This window comes from Neodiprion pinetum, chromosome 2, assembly GCF_021155775.2.
Source record: "Neodiprion pinetum isolate iyNeoPine1 chromosome 2, iyNeoPine1.2, whole genome shotgun sequence".
Lineage (NCBI taxonomy): Eukaryota > Metazoa > Arthropoda > Insecta > Hymenoptera > Diprionidae > Neodiprion > Neodiprion pinetum.
In genome coordinates this window covers 34,717,395-34,734,822 of record NC_060233.1, presented here as the reverse complement: position 1 = coordinate 34,734,822, position 17,428 = coordinate 34,717,395, and the positions used below count along the sequence as shown (strand labels likewise).

General features: G+C 39.2%; 4 protein-coding genes across 11 annotated transcripts in view; 2 read left to right on the top strand and 2 right to left on the bottom strand.

The window, feature by feature from the left end:
- The first annotated feature begins 2,549 nt into the window (after window positions 1-2,549).
- UHRF1 (ubiquitin-like with PHD and ring finger domains 1) lies at window positions 2,550-7,775 on the top strand. The gene is made up of 8 exons (XM_046610881.2): window positions 2,550-2,816; window positions 3,371-3,957; window positions 4,053-4,410; window positions 4,529-4,717; window positions 4,803-4,959; window positions 5,039-5,237; window positions 5,321-5,737; window positions 5,830-7,775. Exons 1-8 carry the CDS (start codon window positions 2,733-2,735, stop codon window positions 6,047-6,049), a joined length of 2,211 nt encoding a protein of 736 aa, XP_046466837.1. The 5' UTR covers window positions 2,550-2,732; the 3' UTR covers window positions 6,050-7,775.
- On the bottom strand, window positions 6,623-7,818 carry CUTA (cutA divalent cation tolerance homolog). Of its 3 annotated transcripts, none has more exons than XM_046610910.2 (6): window positions 7,661-7,818; window positions 7,508-7,567; window positions 7,327-7,372; window positions 7,132-7,181; window positions 7,001-7,054; window positions 6,623-6,823 (listed from the first exon to the last, which is right to left on the bottom strand). In XM_046610910.2, exons 1-6 carry the CDS (start codon window positions 7,816-7,818, stop codon window positions 6,796-6,798), a joined length of 396 nt encoding a protein of 131 aa, XP_046466866.1. In that variant the 3' UTR covers window positions 6,623-6,795. The 3 variants fall into 3 exon arrangements, with proteins under 3 accessions (XP_046466866.1, XP_046466865.1, XP_046466867.1); XM_046610909.2 differs by having other exon boundaries at window positions 7,012-7,054; XM_046610911.2 differs by lacking the exon at window positions 7,508-7,567 and having other exon boundaries at window positions 7,012-7,054.
- A 3,212-nt stretch (window positions 7,819-11,030) lies between these two features.
- The window catches only part of NLG-5 (neuroligin 5), a 30,183-nt gene continuing 23,785 nt past the window's right edge, over window positions 11,031-17,428 (bottom strand). For 4 of the 5 annotated variants that reach the window (XM_046610874.1, XM_069133211.1, XM_046610876.2 and 1 more), the window contains exons 3-12: window positions 16,832-16,963; window positions 16,417-16,737; window positions 16,003-16,300; window positions 15,374-15,526; window positions 15,072-15,272; window positions 13,878-14,070; window positions 13,315-13,759; window positions 12,929-13,202; window positions 12,615-12,761; window positions 11,031-12,526 (exon numbers count right to left, since the gene is read on the bottom strand). In XM_046610874.1, coding sequence (XP_046466830.1) covers window positions 11,865-12,526; window positions 12,615-12,761; window positions 12,929-13,202; window positions 13,315-13,759; window positions 13,878-14,070; window positions 15,072-15,272; window positions 15,374-15,526; window positions 16,003-16,300; window positions 16,417-16,611 — 2,568 coding nt within the window. In that variant the 5' untranslated portion in view covers window positions 16,612-16,737; window positions 16,832-16,963 and the 3' untranslated portion in view covers window positions 11,031-11,864. Of the gene's footprint in view, window positions 12,527-12,614; window positions 12,762-12,928; window positions 13,203-13,314; window positions 13,760-13,877; window positions 14,071-15,071; window positions 15,273-15,373; window positions 15,527-16,002; window positions 16,301-16,416; window positions 16,738-16,831; window positions 16,964-17,063; window positions 17,083-17,428 lie in introns of those variants that run through there. The other variant, XM_046610877.2, reaches the window with a different exon arrangement.
- Window positions 16,205-17,428, top strand: part of LOC124211625 (calcium and integrin-binding protein 1) — a 47,306-nt gene continuing 46,082 nt past the window's right edge. For both annotated transcript variants that reach the window (XM_046610906.2, XM_069133217.1), the window contains exon 1: window positions 16,205-16,326. The gene's annotated coding sequence lies outside the window, so the exon portion shown is untranslated. The remainder of the gene's footprint in view (window positions 16,327-17,428) is intronic.

Here is a 17,428-nt window from a genome sequence, read left to right as displayed (position 1 = left end):
TTAGATTTTTGTGCCAAAGCGCGAATCTCATAATGCAAAATTCGATTTTTTATTAACAATAACAAATTAGACTCCCATTTTTTTCAAAAATTCATAACTTTGGCAAACAATTAGATACAATATATATTTTTTTTTCAAATTACGCGGAAAGCTCCATAGAATTTAAAAAAAAATACGAAATGGTAAAAAAAAGTTGTTATCAATTGTTTATTTAACAATTAATTTTTCAAAGATTTTTAAAACAGTGACTGACACGATCAAAAAATTTTTTTGAAATTCTGTCATGTTCCTTGAACTGTACTACAACCTGTGAATTAATTCCAGAGGGGTGTTTTTCTTCGTTTTCGAGTAAAAAATCATTAAAGGTGTCGATGCGCATGAAATTGCGGCGCGCCGAGTCTCTACGTAATGGCGGGCGGTCGGTTGCCGTCCACCGCTACCCCGCGGTGGCGTCGCAGCGTTATTTTAGAGTCATTTTCACGATGTAGGACATGATTGAAGAATCTGAAAAAAATACTGTACCTTCACAAGGCCTGCTCAAAGCGATAAGTGAAGTTTCAACAATGTGTTTTTCACCGTTTTTTTATTACAGAGATTCAAAATAACGGTTACACACCATGAGAGTGCACATAAATGAGAATAATTACATAACTTGCTACTTATTTTAAAATAAATACACATTCTTGAAACTTGACTTATCGCTTTGAGCAGGCCTTGTGAAGGTACAGTATTTTTTTCAGATTCTTCAATCATGTCCTACATCGTGAAAATGACTCTAAAATAACGCTGCGACGCCACCGCGGGGTAGCGGTGGACGGCAACCGGCCGCCCGCCATTACGTAGAGACTCGGCGCGCCGCAATTTCATGCGCATCGACACCTTTAATGATTTTTTACTCGAAAACGAAGAAAAACACCCCTCTGGAATTAATTCACAGGTTGTAGTACAGTTCAAGGAACATGTCAGAATTTCAAAAAAATTTTTTGATCGTGTCAGTCACTGTTTTAAAAATCTTTGAAAAATTAATTGTTAAATAAACAATTGATAACAACTTTTTTTTACCATTTCGTATTTTTTTTTAAATTCTATGGAGCTTTCCGCGTAATTTGAAAAAAAAATATATATTGTATCTAATTGTTTGCCAAAGTTATGAATTTTTGAAAAAAATGGGAGTCTAATTTGTTATTGTTAATAAAAAATCGAATTTTGCATTATGAGATTCGCGCTTTGGCACAAAAATCTAACTCCTCACACACAATCCACATGCCAAATTAAAAAAATATCTGAGAGATGACTGATCCGATTGACGCGGAATAGCCCTTATGCGGGCAAACTGTCAAAATCAGGATCCCGTCAGAGACACGTTCTAACCGATTGTGAGCGCTGTTCCGCACGAAAATCCTTTGATGGACCGTCGAACGAAAGATTGTGTCCGTGCGTGCTCAACGTCTGCACATACACACAAATACGCAGTACTGACTGGCTAGGGCATTCGTGTACGCAAATATGTCAAGTCTGTACGCAACTTCATGAATTTCTTTTAGGTAGATCATGACTATAGCGTGTCGCGAATATCGTTGAAACACACCCTTCTAAGCCATATGGTCACATCTGCGCCAACACGAACACAACTTTTGGGTGAGCAGCATTTGTGTTTTACGCTCGACTCAGGTAAAAATTGTACATGTGTTGGTGCAGGCAATGCCCGTACGGTTTGGAAGGGTCCGTTTCAACAGGTATTTACGGTATATTTTCACGTCGTTTCGTGTAATATAGTGAATACTTGTCTAGTTTGGAATTTGGATTTTCGCAGATTATGAGCATGCGGGTATACCTATTATTTGTTCATAATATGGCCAGAACGATAATATTAATAATTGTGAATACCAATCATGTTTACATTTGAAAAATCGTAAAAAATGAGTTAAATCGTGAATTGAAGGAATATCCTTAACGCCTTATTCGATTTATTTCTGAACTCTGTGTGGCTCGTTTTGAGAGCGTGTATCATAAATTGTACGTACCTTTCTCACCGATAGCTGTACATGCTAGAGTTGTTTAGTCTCTGTTCATCGAATAGTAACAATTATCGTTCACGATGTTTCTTTATCTTCACTCAGTTTCATACTCTACACGAATCTATTTCGTTAAACTCATTTTTGAGGAATTAACATTTTGTTCATCAATCCGATCAACGCAAAAGAACCTTCAGTTCGATTTGGCAATTCGGAGTCATTCGTATTAATCCAGGGCAATCTCAATTCAAATGGGTTCAGATCATCTAATTGAAGCTTCAGCGAAGAGAAGGTGTTTCGAATATGAAGTTATTTAATCACAAACTTCGTGTCTATGATATAATTTGCATTGCTGTGCGTGGCGAAGGCTTGGTAACTAGGCTGACGTCACTATACCTACCAGCTTTCATGCGAATGAGCCTTGAGGGGCAGGTGGTCGAGGAACAAAGATTTTCCCGCCAAATTTCCGGTATTCATAATGGCGACCGTTAGGCCGTTGAACGTGTCATAGCGTCGGCTAACAGGGAGAGGGGACCGCGGGGCAAATTCCTTTAGTCTATGCCTGCATCGAGCTCTGCTTGGTTGGTATACTGTCAACACGTTTTAACGGAGTGTTTTTTTTATTTTCTCCGAACTAAGTAAACATGAACTAATGAATCCGGTTCGTGACCGTTGTTTTTTTTGCACCAAATTTTTGTTGAAAATTATTTCGAAAAAATGTATGTTCAAGTGAGAAGTATTAACGGCGAGAGAAATGTCGTTTTAAACATTTCGAAACTAACGACTGTCGATGAATTCAAGGTAATAAAAAAAACCACAATAATATTATGACAATAATGATTCTTAACCAACAAACGAGTATTATCTATATTGCCACGCGTACTTAGCTAGTGATAAATATCAGGAACAAGGTAACCTCACTCGGAAACTTTCACAAATTTTGCTAAAGAACAAAGGGATGTGGTCTGAGTTGATATTTATTTCTCGATTCCAAACTTCTCAAGAGCTGCATAAGACTGCGAATATGGTTGATCATAATATTCCAATTATAGTTCACGACTCGTAGTAATCCAGGTTGTTCGCTTATTAACTAAAGTCACCAGGTGTTAAAAAAGCCGTTAAATTTCAAATGAATAGGTCATCCAAATGTGGAGAGTAATTTTATCAGTCCATTATCAAGCCGGAGCTTGAGATAAGCAGCTGTATTTATTTAATTTGGCAAATATCTCAAACGAATGCGACCTAATTAACAATGTTAGCGCGATATCAAATGAATACATTACTGAGGCTTTTTCAAATTTAATCTTAATCGAAGCTTCATGTTCCCGACACCTGTTGCAATAATTTTTTCTCAGGCTATGGTTGCAAAGGAGATGCTGGTGCAGCCAGAATATCAGCGACTATTTTATCGTGGCAAACAGCTAGAAAATGGCTACAAACTTTTCGACTACAATGTTAATTTAAACGACGTTATTCAATTGATGGTAAAAGCTGTTGCTGACGAATCGTCTGAAGAAAAATCCACAGATAGCTATAGCGAGAATGAAAACACCGATGATAAAGAAGAAATTGAAGACAATGCTGTTGAGGCTGAAAGTCGATACTATAAAGTTGGGGACTCCATAGACTGCATGGATCTGGTTTACGGGGCTTGGTTTGAGGCTAATATAACCCAAATACTAAAGAGAGAAAATAATTTAGTATACCGAGTGAAGTGGGATGCAGAAGAGGATGGAGATGCTTTTGACGTCGATGAAAAACATATCAGACCTCGTGCACATAGATTAATAGATTTTGGTGATTTGGAAATTGGCCAACGTGTCATGATTAATTACAATATTGAATTACCCAGGGAAATTGGTTATTGGTATGATTTGAAGATTGTCAAGATACATAAGACTAGAACAGTAGAACAGTTAACTGGCACATTGTATGTAGGAAGGTAATTATATATTTTACATCAAAGATGTTACAGAAAATCGTAATCTCATAAAAAATTGTGCTGCTTATCCAGAATACATTTTTTACTATCTACAGAGATCGGCTGCCTCTTGAAGATCGTAGAGTGAATCCAAAAGGTGAAATTTTTGCGATAGAGGAACCAAAGTTAATTCGTGATCGTACTCAGGAAGAAAATGAACAGGTTCCAAACAGCGGAACGAGGCGTAGAATTCCAGCTTATTGCGCAAGCTGTATGGATAATCCAGGTAGAGACTGTCGGGAATGTGGCTGTCGTGTTTGCTCGGGTAAAGAAGATGCTCATCTGCTTTTATTATGCGACGAATGTGATTGTGCCTATCATCTTGGCTGTTTGAACCCACCTTTAACTAGTATTCCTACTGAGGATGAATGGTACTGCCCAGAATGTAAAAATGATGAAAATGAAATAGTCAAGGTAAACAGCTTGTGAGATTACTAAATACTTTGAAATTAAAAATGATGTATATTTCTGATGTCCGTTATTGCGATTTACAATCTTTTCAATTTCTTTTCAACTTTCCATCCTCTTTTAGGCTGGAGATAAACTAAAGCAGAGCAAAAAAAAATCAAAAGCAATAGGAGGCGAGCAGGATGGAAAACGTGATTGGGGAAAAGGAATGGCATGTGTCGGAAGAACTAGAGAATGCACTTTAGTACCTCCCAATCACCGAGGACCTGTACCTGGAGTAGAAGTTGGTACTTGTTGGAAATTTAGATTACAGGTAAAAATCATTTTGCTCTTAAAAAATTTGATTGATGTGACGCCATATAAACCAAAACAAATATGATGGTTAAATTTATTACTAGGCATCTGAAGCAGGAGTACATAGGCCACATGTAGCTGGAATTCATGGGCGAGAAACAGACTGTGCCTACTCGCTTGTTCTATCAGGTGGTTATGAGGATGACATTGATAATGGGGACGAGTTTCTTTACACAGGCTCAGGTGGTCGAGATCTCTCAGGTACTATTCAATTGAAACTTCTTGTACCATAAGTGACAATCATTGTGTAGTTGTATAATAATTGAAAAAACTTGTAAAGGAAACAAAAGAACTGCTGAGCAGAGCTGTGATCAGACATTAACACGGATGAACAAAGCTTTGGCCTTAAACTGTAACGCGAAGTTAAACAACATAGACGGTGCTGAAGCTAAAGATTGGAGAGGTGGAATTCCTGTTAGAGTTGTACGCAATTACAAGCTTGCTAAACACAGTAAATACGCGCCAGTGGATGGTAATAGGTGCGTTTCGATAACGTAGATAAAATAAAACGATGTCCTTCAGGATTTTGATTTAGTAAAAAAATTTTGATTATCCTTTCCAGGTATGATGGCATATACAAAGTGGTTAAATATTATCCACAAAAAGGTAAAAGTGGATTCAGTGTATGGCGATATGTTCTACGAAGGGATGATCCTGCACCTGCTCCTTGGACTCGAGAAGGCAAACGCCGCATAGATGCTCTAGGTTTAGAAATGCTTTATCCCGATGGTTACTTGGAAGCAACCAAAAAGGCAGATGGAAAAAAACGCAGTAAGCGTGGTGCTCTAAAAGAAAGTAACCCTTGTACTTCTGACGAGGAGGTACCTGCTGAAAAACGACAAAAGAGGGAGGGCTACAGGCTAGAAAAAGACCTGTTTGATCTGATAAGGAAAGATGAAGTAAACACAAAACTTTGGGATGAGTGTCGGACAGTTTTGCCTGAAGGAAAAGTTCCGTTCTTACGACGTGTTTCCGAAAGGTAGGTCCAATTGATCATATTTTCTAACATGTTCAAATATTCTACATTAATATTCAAATTGTAATCTAATTCGTCAACTTCTTGTTTTACAGATTTATGTGCGTTTGTTGTCAAGAGATCGTTTATCGTCCTGTAACCACACCTTGTGCTCACAACATTTGTTTCAGCTGTTTGAAACGTAGTTTTTCTGCGGGAGTATATTCGTGTCCATCTTGTCGTCACCCTCTTGAGAGTAATTACCGAATGATAGAAAATGAAACATTAGCTTCTGTACTGCTTTCACTGTACCCAGGTTATCAGGCCGGAAGATAACAAAAGGTTCTTTAAACGACATTGCAAAAAATTGACGAATAATGTCTTGACAATTCACCGGAGTCGTGATTACTTAAAACAATTGCTAATACTTTAAATTCCGTTACTGACGATACATGCGATACTTTTAATGGAAAATTGCCGTGGTTTTTTAACTGATTCGATTTTCTTCGTTTATTTCATTTTTTCTCATTTGTATATAAATGTATGACAACCAGAAACCGTTTCGCACGACGATATTACTAGATATCGATTATAATCTTTAACCAGACATCGATAACATTTAATTCGAAGTTCTAGTTAATGTGCAGACTAAATCATAGATTAATTACCTATATTACCCTTACTATCGTTGCTACTGTCGAACAAATATTTCATCTTACCGATTGAGTCAGTGGAGAACTCCCATAATAATTAATAACTCATTAATATTCGATCTCTGATCTGGCAAATATTTTCTTATTACTTGGACCAGAGTTTATTACGTCTGATCGTGAAGCTTAAGTCTTAATAAATACATAATAGGACAGTTTATAGAATATGCTGAATAGCGAATGATGAAATATTAATCAATTGCTGAGCCGATAATAAACGAATCTTTATTTTTTCACACACAAACAAATTTAATCCAATTTATTTTACCATCCTTATATTACCCACGTTTAATCCCAGGTGCCTAACAATACGTTAAGAATTTTTATCAGATTCTCTCTGGGCAATTGTAGGGACAGTTTCGCTAATCCAATCTAAGTACTGTTTGTTTCCATTGTGAATCTGCAACATTGATTATTTTAGTTTAATAATTCTCTCTTATTTTGTTTGATTAAGAAAGAATAAATAGTCTCTATTTTGCATGCAATTAATATATGTAAATCATCCGTGAACAAATCTTCAAAACTGAGTATCATAACGAACAGGATAAATGATTTAGATAACGATAACTATGGGAACCTCATATTTACGGGTAAAGATATGACTTCGCAAACTTCATACGGATGATTTTCTCTGTAAAAGAAATTTTGAAATGAGGAAATCGATAATTCAAACTTTGAATACTACGTCATTCATCACGAATTACTTACTTGACGAATTTGGTCAATGCATCGACAATTTCAGTTCTGGTTTTAATCATCTGCAAATTACATTGAGAAATATTAGAGATTATTGGTAATTGCAATTAATTATTTTTGAAGCCAAAATGTTTAGGGGTTTGTTGTCGATGATCGAAGAATGAAACTGAGCATGGGTATTGCTATTTTTTAATAAAAAATTCTTACCAACAGCAGTTCTTGATCTTCATTAATTTCGTCTTTCCACTCGTATCTGAAATTTATACAAATAATATTGGGTTACATTCATTTCTCGGTAAAATTGTAAAACGGACACTACTAACAGCTGACTGAATGCAAAACAAAAAAATTAAGAGATAGTATTATTTTATTGCAGTGTTGTACGTACATTGAAGTGATTTGGGGTATGATATTGACGCAGGCAGCTAATTTATTTTTGACGAGTCCGCTATACAAAGAAAAACGATGTTGGATAAGAAATAATACAACATTGAGCAAGGTAAAAGTGAATTCAGTGGTAAATAATCGAGATCAATATTACCGAGAAATATTTTTCGCAACTTCGTTGGACGGTACTGTAACGTAAGCAACCGAGTGTATTCCAGACATATTATTCACTGTACTGCACCCTAATAGACGGATATTTCGAACGAAGGCTGATAGCATTAAAAACTTGAGAACAGCTGATGTATGTGACATTTAACACCGGTATAATGTCTAATGTAATGCGTAGCGTTCGTTCAAAGGAATGAACCTACGTCATGTGATACACTGTGTATAGTACAGATGGTACAGATCAGAGTGTTGATATAGTAGCGGTTTCACGTAGTGTTAAGATTGGCGTAGATGTCGCCACCGCATAGAAGACCTCCCATGAGAGCTCGATACGAGGGCTTAGCTCTATCGTGATTGGTCGTCAACTTCTTACCACTTATTACTTTCAACGAGTTCGGAGTTTGGCCTAAGTATTACCAGTTTCAAACTCGACGTCGGTGCGTGGCGATACCGCGATTTTAATTAACTCGACTGAACTCGCGAAAGCTACGCTTTGATCACATTATCAACACAAAGTATTGGACATAAGCTGACTGTGAGTTTAAATATCAACAACATTCTAATTCTCTATTCAAATACGAAACAATACACGAACAATTTTTATGGCACGTCGCATAGCAGTTACAATCAATATTAGATGCAGTTGTAACATCCACTCATAATTTTGAATAAAATTCTTGAAATTTTAGTATTAATCAATATCTGTTTCATCAAAGTGACATCTGGTGATGTGGACATCGCTCTGATCTCTACAGTAAATTGTAAATGTAAACATAACTGACAACCCTGGTAAACATTCCGCTGGACGCAGAGAGAGATACGCAAAGAAATTGTGTCAAAAACAATATGGAGACAGACACAGAATCAGTTTTCTATCTGTTTCTTTACGGTTTTTGCAACATTTTCTGTACGTTTCTATCCGCGTCTAACGAAATTTTTACTAGGGAAACAATCGAGGGTCGAGACGCCATACTGTCACTTGTTGCTCAGATTCTGAATCAAGCCGCGGCGGTTTATCTTCTTTTTAATGTTGAAAAATATAGCAATCTGCAATACAATGGTGAACCTTTTTCAAAGTTTTCATCCCACCTGTGTAGCGGATGTCAAGGTAGATTAATCTGTAACGCAAAGTTGCAATATGTTTGCAGAACTGCTGTGAGTAATTTTAAACGGATATCAACACGAAATTATCATAGGTTCCGACTGATGCGCGGTTGTAACGATAATTTATTCATGCATTGATATGTATGGGTACAACTGTTTTTATACCGATTATAAAACGTGGATTTCCTATTCCAAATTGTAGCAAAATGTACTTTCACGCGCAAAGAATTCACTGAATATGTTGAGAGCTGTATACTAATAATAATAACTGAATATAAGCTTATAAGGAGGTTCTAGTCATTCTAGTGGTACAAGAATAAAAATTTCAAATTTGTTGAAATTTTGTATATTGATTAAGCTTGACCTCCTGAATGCTGTTTCTGAAGTTTCACAGCGATTCACAACTTCAGAGACGAGTGCTTGTAAACTAAAATTACCAGTTTCTCGATTCGATCAACATTGCATCTTATGGAGATTGGCAATCTTCCAAAAGTTTTGGTCTTCTGACGAGATAATAAAAAATTAAACTCGAGCAAAACTCACAACATTTCTTAAGGAAGGGTTGAATCAATGATATGTGTAAAAATTTGGGAATAAAAATAGTTTTTAAATGAGACATTGATAATTTTATTTCGAAAAAAGAGATTTGGCAACGTCGCACATATGGATAGCTTGGTTGATGTTAAGTTAGCGTCACCATCACTGAACTACAATAAATTTCAGTGGTCAACTGGTCACCATATCCTTTTAGTTCTTCGGATAATCCATACAGCGTTGCCAAATCTCAACGGATAATACGTGAGTAAAGTGAGTAAAACATTCAAATTTTATTCCAGTTGATTTGACTGGTGCACTTCCTGTAGAACCTCCAACGACGGTGAAACATCTCGCAGTAATTACAATATCCCGTGCAGAGATCATTGCGACGCGGCATGGGTAGGTTGCATGATTTTTAAAGTGCTATTTGGTTGTCCAGGTTTTCGACTTAGTGACTTTTAACTTTCAGGACTAATGTTTCGTAGTTCTGGCTGTTAAGGTCCTCCACCTGGTGGACCTTGACCTCCATGACAAGCGGTCCATAGTTCTGGCTGTCCAGGTCCTTGACCTGATGACTTTTGACCTTCCGGACTAATTTTCAAGTTTACAAGTTTGATTATTGAAAACGTCATGTTTTGTACTATCAAATCAATATGCATGCTTCAGATAACATTTTGAATCGGATAAAAAACCGAACGATCAGGATCAACAAATTGTAATTGATGACTGGTTGGCATAGTATACATAGGAATAACGTCGTTCAATTAGAGCTAAAATTACTGTGCGTCGTGTATCAAATCTGTTAGCACTTAGCTGATTCTGTCTATAATTTATAAATGTACAATTAATTGTAAATGAAAAAGAATGGTTCAAGACTATTTTGATTGACGATTGCCGAGTCAACGGTATGCATTTTACAAGTCAGCGATGGCGACACTACTGGTATCGTTCGTGAAAAATCCTATTACCAACGTCAGTTTTCACAAGACATTTCGGGCGCAATTTGACGTAGCAAATACAACTTGGTATCAGGCGAACATATTGATTCAAGAGCCTGTAGTCACAGACTTCGCTTTAGATCAAGATGGTTGCGCTTACGGTCACTAAAAAACAGCCATCCAACGGCCAATAAAGGTTACTGTAACAAGGCGGGTGGGGCTTTCCCTCATCTGCGTCACATACCCATGCATTCTTACATTCAAATTACCGTCCGTCGCTATATTCGTCTTTGATCCGACTACCTCTTGGCGCTATATCTTGTGGCTCTTGGCCTGACATATTTACCTGATATTGAGTCGTGGTAACTTACGTGCCCGTAAAAGCGCCCAACAGTTTGAGATTCCGGTTTTTCTTTAACAAACGGGCATTATCTTTGACGTTAAACTCAAGAATCTGATTCGTTACCGTTAGCGACTTCTTAACGAATTATTCATGGGGAGAGCATGAGATGATTCGAGATCTCGGTATATTTATGAACATGACTGTTGCTACTTGTTGCGTTAAATCTCGAACGACTTAACCGATATACTTATTTTGGGAAAGTAAACATGGTGTGATTGCAAACAAAAAAGTTAGTTCTGACCACTTCGTAGACTAAATAAGTTATAACTGGTATACGTAAGCCGCCAAAGGCTAGGATGACATTCTTGTAGAACTTTTCTGCAAATACTTGAAATGAACATATTTTATGTGTATAAACTCATATTGCACTTATTTATAAATTGGTATTTATTAATTACAATATTGCCGTATGAACTACCGTGAAATTTACAAATCGAATGATATTTTATTCCAGTCGTATGCATAGGTACGATTATTTTAAATTCAATTTTGACGAGCGATTCGTGTGTAATTCATAATACACGTCGGCTCGACTAAATACATGAAGTGCCGAGCTATGATGCCAACTCTGCTTTCACAATCTTTTGTAATAGTTTCATTATACTTCGAAGTACAGATACATATTTGGGTGATACGTATACAATACGCAGTTTCCCCGACCAATGGTGATAATTTTCCAGATACAGTAGAATAAACGCTACGCTTCTAAATTACAGCAATATCAACCGTATTATTTTAGAATAAATTTAACGGAGCTACGCTTTATAGTTTATATATGGCGGACAGCTCACGATCAATATGGCTTTGAACTGGGAGGGAAAAGAATATTATACACTTTTCTTTCGCATAAATATAATGTATAATCACGTATGATTTCGGTGTCTATTATTAACAAATATGCGACATCTCAAGTCTGTCACGAAACAGACAATTTTTTTTTATCATCTTAACTGCTTGCTCTAAAGAGTCTAAATCCGTTTTATACACTGTATAATTCACTTTGAAGTCTGTAGTCTGTAACACTCGCGAAAAATTCCGTTCCCCATGGATATAATACAACCCAGTGTTAACGGGTTTTCACGCAAATTTTCCCGTGTAGGCGTGCAGGGGTGCAGGAAACGAAGTCTCTGTTAAAATCGTGATTCCACAAAAGTAACACGTTTTACGGAACAGCTGGAGTTGCCCTCCGCGGAGGGCAACCCCTAATGCTATACAGATATCTCTTGAATCTGAACTCTTTTCTTAATGCCGGTAGTGGTCAAAGAGCTGGTCGTCCTCGTGGGTGGTTTAGGTGGCACAGGATCCTTCTGGGGATGAGTTCCATGCTCCTTAACGATCTTCACGTTTTTTCTGAGACTTTCGTCCCGAAGAAGCCGCTGCTCTGGCATAGTAGACGAGGGTGGTGGGGGACTGGAGCGTGCCAGGGTTGTGTACGAGGGTGGAGGCTCCTCGGACCTTGTGTCCTCGTTTGAGTCGCGCGAGGAGGGCCGCGTCGTCATCGGTACCGACTCTTGATGGCCGTTCGGGGTGCACTCGCTAGCCGCTCTTTTTTTCTCTCTATCTCTCTGATAGTAAATACCAGCAAATATCATCATGTTCAGTATCAAAAGGATGCATCCAACCCCGACGGTTATCGCCAGGGCAGTTGTTGTGCTGTAGTAGTGGCGAGACGCCAGTCTCTGGAGAAGCTCCGTCTCGTCGTGTCTCTCTCTGACTCTCTCCTCGCCGTCTATCACGCCGCTAGACGGTGACCCGATCTCGGAGGTCGCGTCTTCGCCAATGGTTGAGCTGCACTCGGTCGTCGACAGAGACGTCGTCACCGTGTTGCCGGGAAGAAGTATCGGTGTGTGCCACTCGTCGCGCACTGGTCCTGATATAAATTTAACGTCGTCGTATTAGTTTTCGAGTTCAGACTTTATTTGCACGGCAAATAATATTTACTGAAATATTATACGCACCCGCGTAGAGGTGGTCTCCTCTCTCGCGGAAATGATGATGCCGCATTGTCACGTCGTCATCTCCAGGTTGGTGTAACTGTGGTATCAGGTTTAGCCAGACCGCCATTTTATGTCCCCGATAGTGGCTCTTCATTTTCGGTTTGAGAGCTGAGAAAATTATGATTTTTTTTTCAACGTGTAACATATTTTCGACTTGATTCTATTTATACAATTGTATACATCTAATCAGTAATCATAGACCGCAAATGAACGATGGAGTAACGGTGGGAGAGAAAAATCATAATTGATAATGGATTAGCGCGGTTCACTTTTACCTATTGTAAGATACTGTTGCGATCCGGTTTCGTACTGCTCCCATGTCAGACCTCGAAACCTGGTCTTCTCTTTGACCGTTCCATAATCTACGGAGTCGACGTTTCGCGGTTCGTTGGGGTTTCCGGTTTTGGCAAAGTTTGAAAAAAATGTAAGAACAGCCTCGGCGACGCCCTGATCCTGGCGGCTGTAGTTCTGGGGGAAAAAGGTACCTCCGGATACGAGTGGGAGTCCAAAAACGTAGGGTATATCCTCGCCCCTCACGCTTCCCAGTCGCTGGAAAAAATTAATATTATAAAATGTTTCGTATACACTTTTGGTACAATCTACTTATATGGCTTTCAGCATCGACGCAATGTTATTATCCAGATCCTGTGGTTTATCTTGCCTGCAGGTAATCGCTGTCTTTCGTCTGATAGTTGAAATGGTAGAAAAAAGTCTTGGCACCCCTCCTGGCGTGATAAAACGCAACCCTCATCAGCGGAGCCACGGTGTGACCGTCACTCAGTGCCTCCATCGTCGAGTCTCGTATGTTAATTGGGTGTAGGACAGGCTTGTCCCAGTCCGTATACTCGTTCCTCACAGCCGAGAATATCTCGTTCAAGTGGTAGACGTAGGCGTTGCGGACGAACGTTCGGAGCACTCGGTTTCTCTGCTCCTCCTCGAAGCCATACTGAATATCGTTCGCGTTGAAGTCGAGGTAACTCTCGGCCGTCGTAACGCCGAGAATCAGTGGTATCGTCACAAAACTACCGCTGTCTCTCTCCATGTCGTGGCTTGGGTCAGGACTGTTCACGTCGATCGGTAATCCTGGACCAATCCGCGGCATGAACCTAGCATAAAACCGAAAATATTTGTAAACAACGAATAGCACCATTTCAACTCAATTAATTCTTCCGGAACCCGTTCACATGATGAGAATGAGTGGCATGTAGCTACTAATTATTATACCTTGTTTCGGGTAGTTCTACTTCCATTAGATTTTGTAAGGGAACTTCGCGAAGGCAATCGGCGATGTCGGCTTCGGTTTCAACTGCACATTCGAATTGCTCCCCGACTTTCACCCTCAAATCGTCCGGCTCGTGTACTGCTGCCCAGGGGCTTAGGGCGGAACCGCTGAGAAGAACCAGCCGATGAAACAAATCTGTGAAACGAGCGATTACACATGACATATTTTTAAAATTGAATTTATGTTCCATATTTCTGATGTTAAAAATTAATCTCACGTCAAAGAGTTTTGTGGTTTTTGTTACAATTAATTACACCATGTACAGTAATTTAGGCGCTTGACGGGGTATCTATTCACAATCGAAGTTAGATTTAGAGTCGTATAAAATTTCTAATAGCATGATGAAGCGAACGATACAAGTGTATTCTTTCGTTCACGTTAACTATTTTATTTGTAAACCAGTTGAAGCAGCTTTTGTGCAAAGACCCGGTTGTGAGTTACGCGATTCAAAAACCTGTAGGATAGTAACGAATAGGACCATAAAACAAAGCAGATTCCGCCCAAGATGGAATCAAGAGAAAGCTGAACGGATCCGCCGGAAGAGTACCGGAAGTACTCGTGGTACACCGGAGAGCAGTCGGGAGTTATAAGCTGTTTGCCGTAATTCTTTACAGCCGGATGTACGGGAAATGGGTGTGTACCTATATATTACTCGGTGAATAACTGTACATCCACCCGTCTGTCGCCTCGTTGTAAAGGATCCTTACATATTTGTATTCGTGGAAAAATAAGTAGAATTGGACCTTCAAAACAAATGAAAAATTTTACTAGACGCAGCTAACTCCGTTACAGCAAAAATTGTGCAAGCATGGCGTGTCAAATCGTTCGGTCAAAAGTTGAGAGAGTTTGTTGAATGATCGAAAAAGTTATAGGTTTGCTACAATATGAAAAAGTTTATCGATACTTGTATTAACTTTTTTGTGTATAAGTCCAACAAATTGTTGATCTTTTTATAAGCTCCAAGTTTAAATGTACGTTTTACTCCATTATACTTTCGTATTTAATTGAAAGTCTCTAAATCTCTTTAAATAGTTCATATTGTGTACGGCATAAAGTGCGCGAGCATTTCTAATTATTATAAACCCAACAGTTTCCCAGAGATAACCCGCGTTATTGGAGCAATTTGCGTTTTATACCTTTGCCGTAGGGCGCCAGAAGTAGGAGATTGGCGAGAGCCGCCCCAGTGTCGTGTCCAACTAGGGTGATCCTGGTCGGGTCGCCGCCAAAGGCGCCGATGTTATCGCGCACCCATCGGAGCCCCATAGCAATGTCCTTGAGGGCAAGATTACCTCCGGAACCGTCCGTTGTGTCTGGACCAGGACGAGTCCTTAGGAATCCTGAAAACATGGGAAATATTTGCACCATGCACAAAAGACTAAGCTCGACAGCAAAAGCCTCTATTATATATCATAACCCCATCGTCAAGTGCAAAATGTACCTAATATACCAAGCCGGTAGTTCAGTGTTACGACGATCACGTGACCAGCACTTGCCAATACCGAGCCGTCGTAGGGATTTCCGGAACCCCATTCAAAGCTCTCACCGTGTACGTAAACGATCACTGCGTAGGGTGCCTCGAGTCCTCGGGAACCTGATATGTGTCAGACGATACGGCACATTATTTATTTTCAATTTTTGGTATACGATCAGGCCGAGGTGAAATTCAAATAGGAATTTTCAAATAACGCACGTGAAAGTTTTCACGGAATTATCTGAACTCACTCACAAATCTTCATATTATCTTTTCGCAAATTGTTATAGCTTCATCAAAGCAAATATTTTGTAATCCATACTATTCTACTATAACATAAGTATATATTATTCACAATCTATTTTCGGACTTATTAAAATCGTAAGCAAAAAGTATTGAAAGACATACACTGAATCAGTTTTCATGTGTGACGCAGTTAGTGTGGTTAATTTTCATACTGCACGTACGTATTGTTACAGTATATGTTGTAGCGAAGTTCGGTCTTTATACGTGCGACGTGAAGCATATTATGTAGCAATTATTTAATTAATCAACCTAATTACAACGTAGAATGCAATTCATGTGTATATTCTTACCGCTTCCAGGTATGTAGAGATTCAAGAAGAGGCAATCCTCGCTTTGATTCCCGAGCAGCGGAAGAAGGCGTTTCAGCTGGAGAAATCTTCCCCGTGGCATCGTCCCCAGAGCAATTGTCCGATTGGTTACGTCCGGGTAGTTTTGGGGACAAACTAAGCCAAAGGTATCCGCGAGTTTGACACCCGCCCAAGTCAGCGGAGGCCTCGGCGATCTGAAACGGAGTTTTTCTACGGGGGGTGCTGCGTATGGAATGCCGCGGAAGACTTCGACCGGGTCCAGGTGCCGACCGTTAGGTTCCTGAAAAATCCCCCCCAACCGTCTATGTAAGTACAATTAATTGATGCCAGAATGGCTGGTTCGCAATTTGAATTCCTGCGGGATGGAGATTATTATTTATCGCACTGGGGACGAACCTGCAGGATTCCCCTTATCTGTCCGCTTTTGGTCTCAACGATTCGGGAGGCGTACCGAGTCGGGGACTGAGAGCTGCTCGAGGCAATGAATGTTATCGAGGCGAATATTATGAGGTGATTTAAAACGTTGAGGAAGGTTGCTCTCAGTACCGAAGCCAGCAGCACCTCGGCCGCCGGCTGGCATCGCAGTGGCATTGCAGCATTTGTCAGCAACCACCATCCCGTAAACACCAATCAATTATTCAACCTGGCCCCAGAAGCCCCGAGCTGTAGTCTTATGTAGAAACATTTCACGCTCGTTACTCTGACTCGCGACTTGGACTACAACATATAAATTAACATGTCCATTTTGTTTCTTCCCGTTCCAAGTCTTACGGTATATAATTAATTTATCAACATGAGCGGTGAGGCTTACCTCTTATATATTGTAGCAAGAAACGTGCTGAGAGAGGTTTTAGTGCTTCGACGTCATTGAGTGAAATTGGTCTAGAAACATGTTGAATAAGTTACCATTTTGCGGCAGACGTTTCGCGTGTCTGGAGGGCATCTGGAACAGAAAGTGGTATATGGATGAAGTTTATTCCGAAGGATATTGTACGCGATAAAGTAATCGGAAACGTTCGGAAGTTGTGGAAGATGCAACTAACGTAATTCGTTGTGGCAACTCTTGTGCCGAGGAAACTTTACGATACCGTGGTTATACGTATATATATATATATATATATATATACAGGTCGAGTCATCGATCTTCGAACTTTCCGATTATATTTAAAGTCACATTAGCAAAATTAAACATCGCGGCTACGTGTACGTGATTCTATACGTATGTACGATGACCTATATTAATAACGCGAGAGAAACAAGAAGCTTTGATCATTTTCCCAAACCTTCACTGGTTTCTTTTCAATATACAATTTATCCAAATACATACGTAACGAAGCGCTATACGTATGCATATGCATGTATAATACGTATAAGGATTGGCTATGAACTCAACAATAAAGTTTATGAC

Excerpts from the sequence above, each read along its gene's own strand:
- CUTA (XM_046610909.2), bottom strand. The coding sequence starts at position 7,818 with ATGTCACATACATCAGCTGTTCTCAAGTTTTTAATGCTATCAGCCTTC. Across the intron at positions 7,373-7,507 it reads ATACCCCAAATCACTTCAAT|ATACGAGTGGAAAGACGAAA; the intron begins GTACGTACAACA and ends TATAAATTTCAG. Across the intron at positions 7,055-7,131 it reads GCATTGACCAAATTCGTCAA|AGAAAATCATCCGTATGAAG; the intron begins GTAAGTAATTCG and ends TTTCTTTTACAG.
- UHRF1 (XM_046610881.2), top strand. The coding sequence starts at position 2,733 with ATGTATGTTCAAGTGAGAAGTATTAACGGCGAGAGAAATGTCGTTTTA. Across the intron at positions 2,817-3,370 it reads CGACTGTCGATGAATTCAAG|GCTATGGTTGCAAAGGAGAT; the intron begins GTAATAAAAAAA and ends ATTTTTTCTCAG. Across the intron at positions 5,738-5,829 it reads TTACGACGTGTTTCCGAAAG|ATTTATGTGCGTTTGTTGTC; the intron begins GTAGGTCCAATT and ends CTTGTTTTACAG.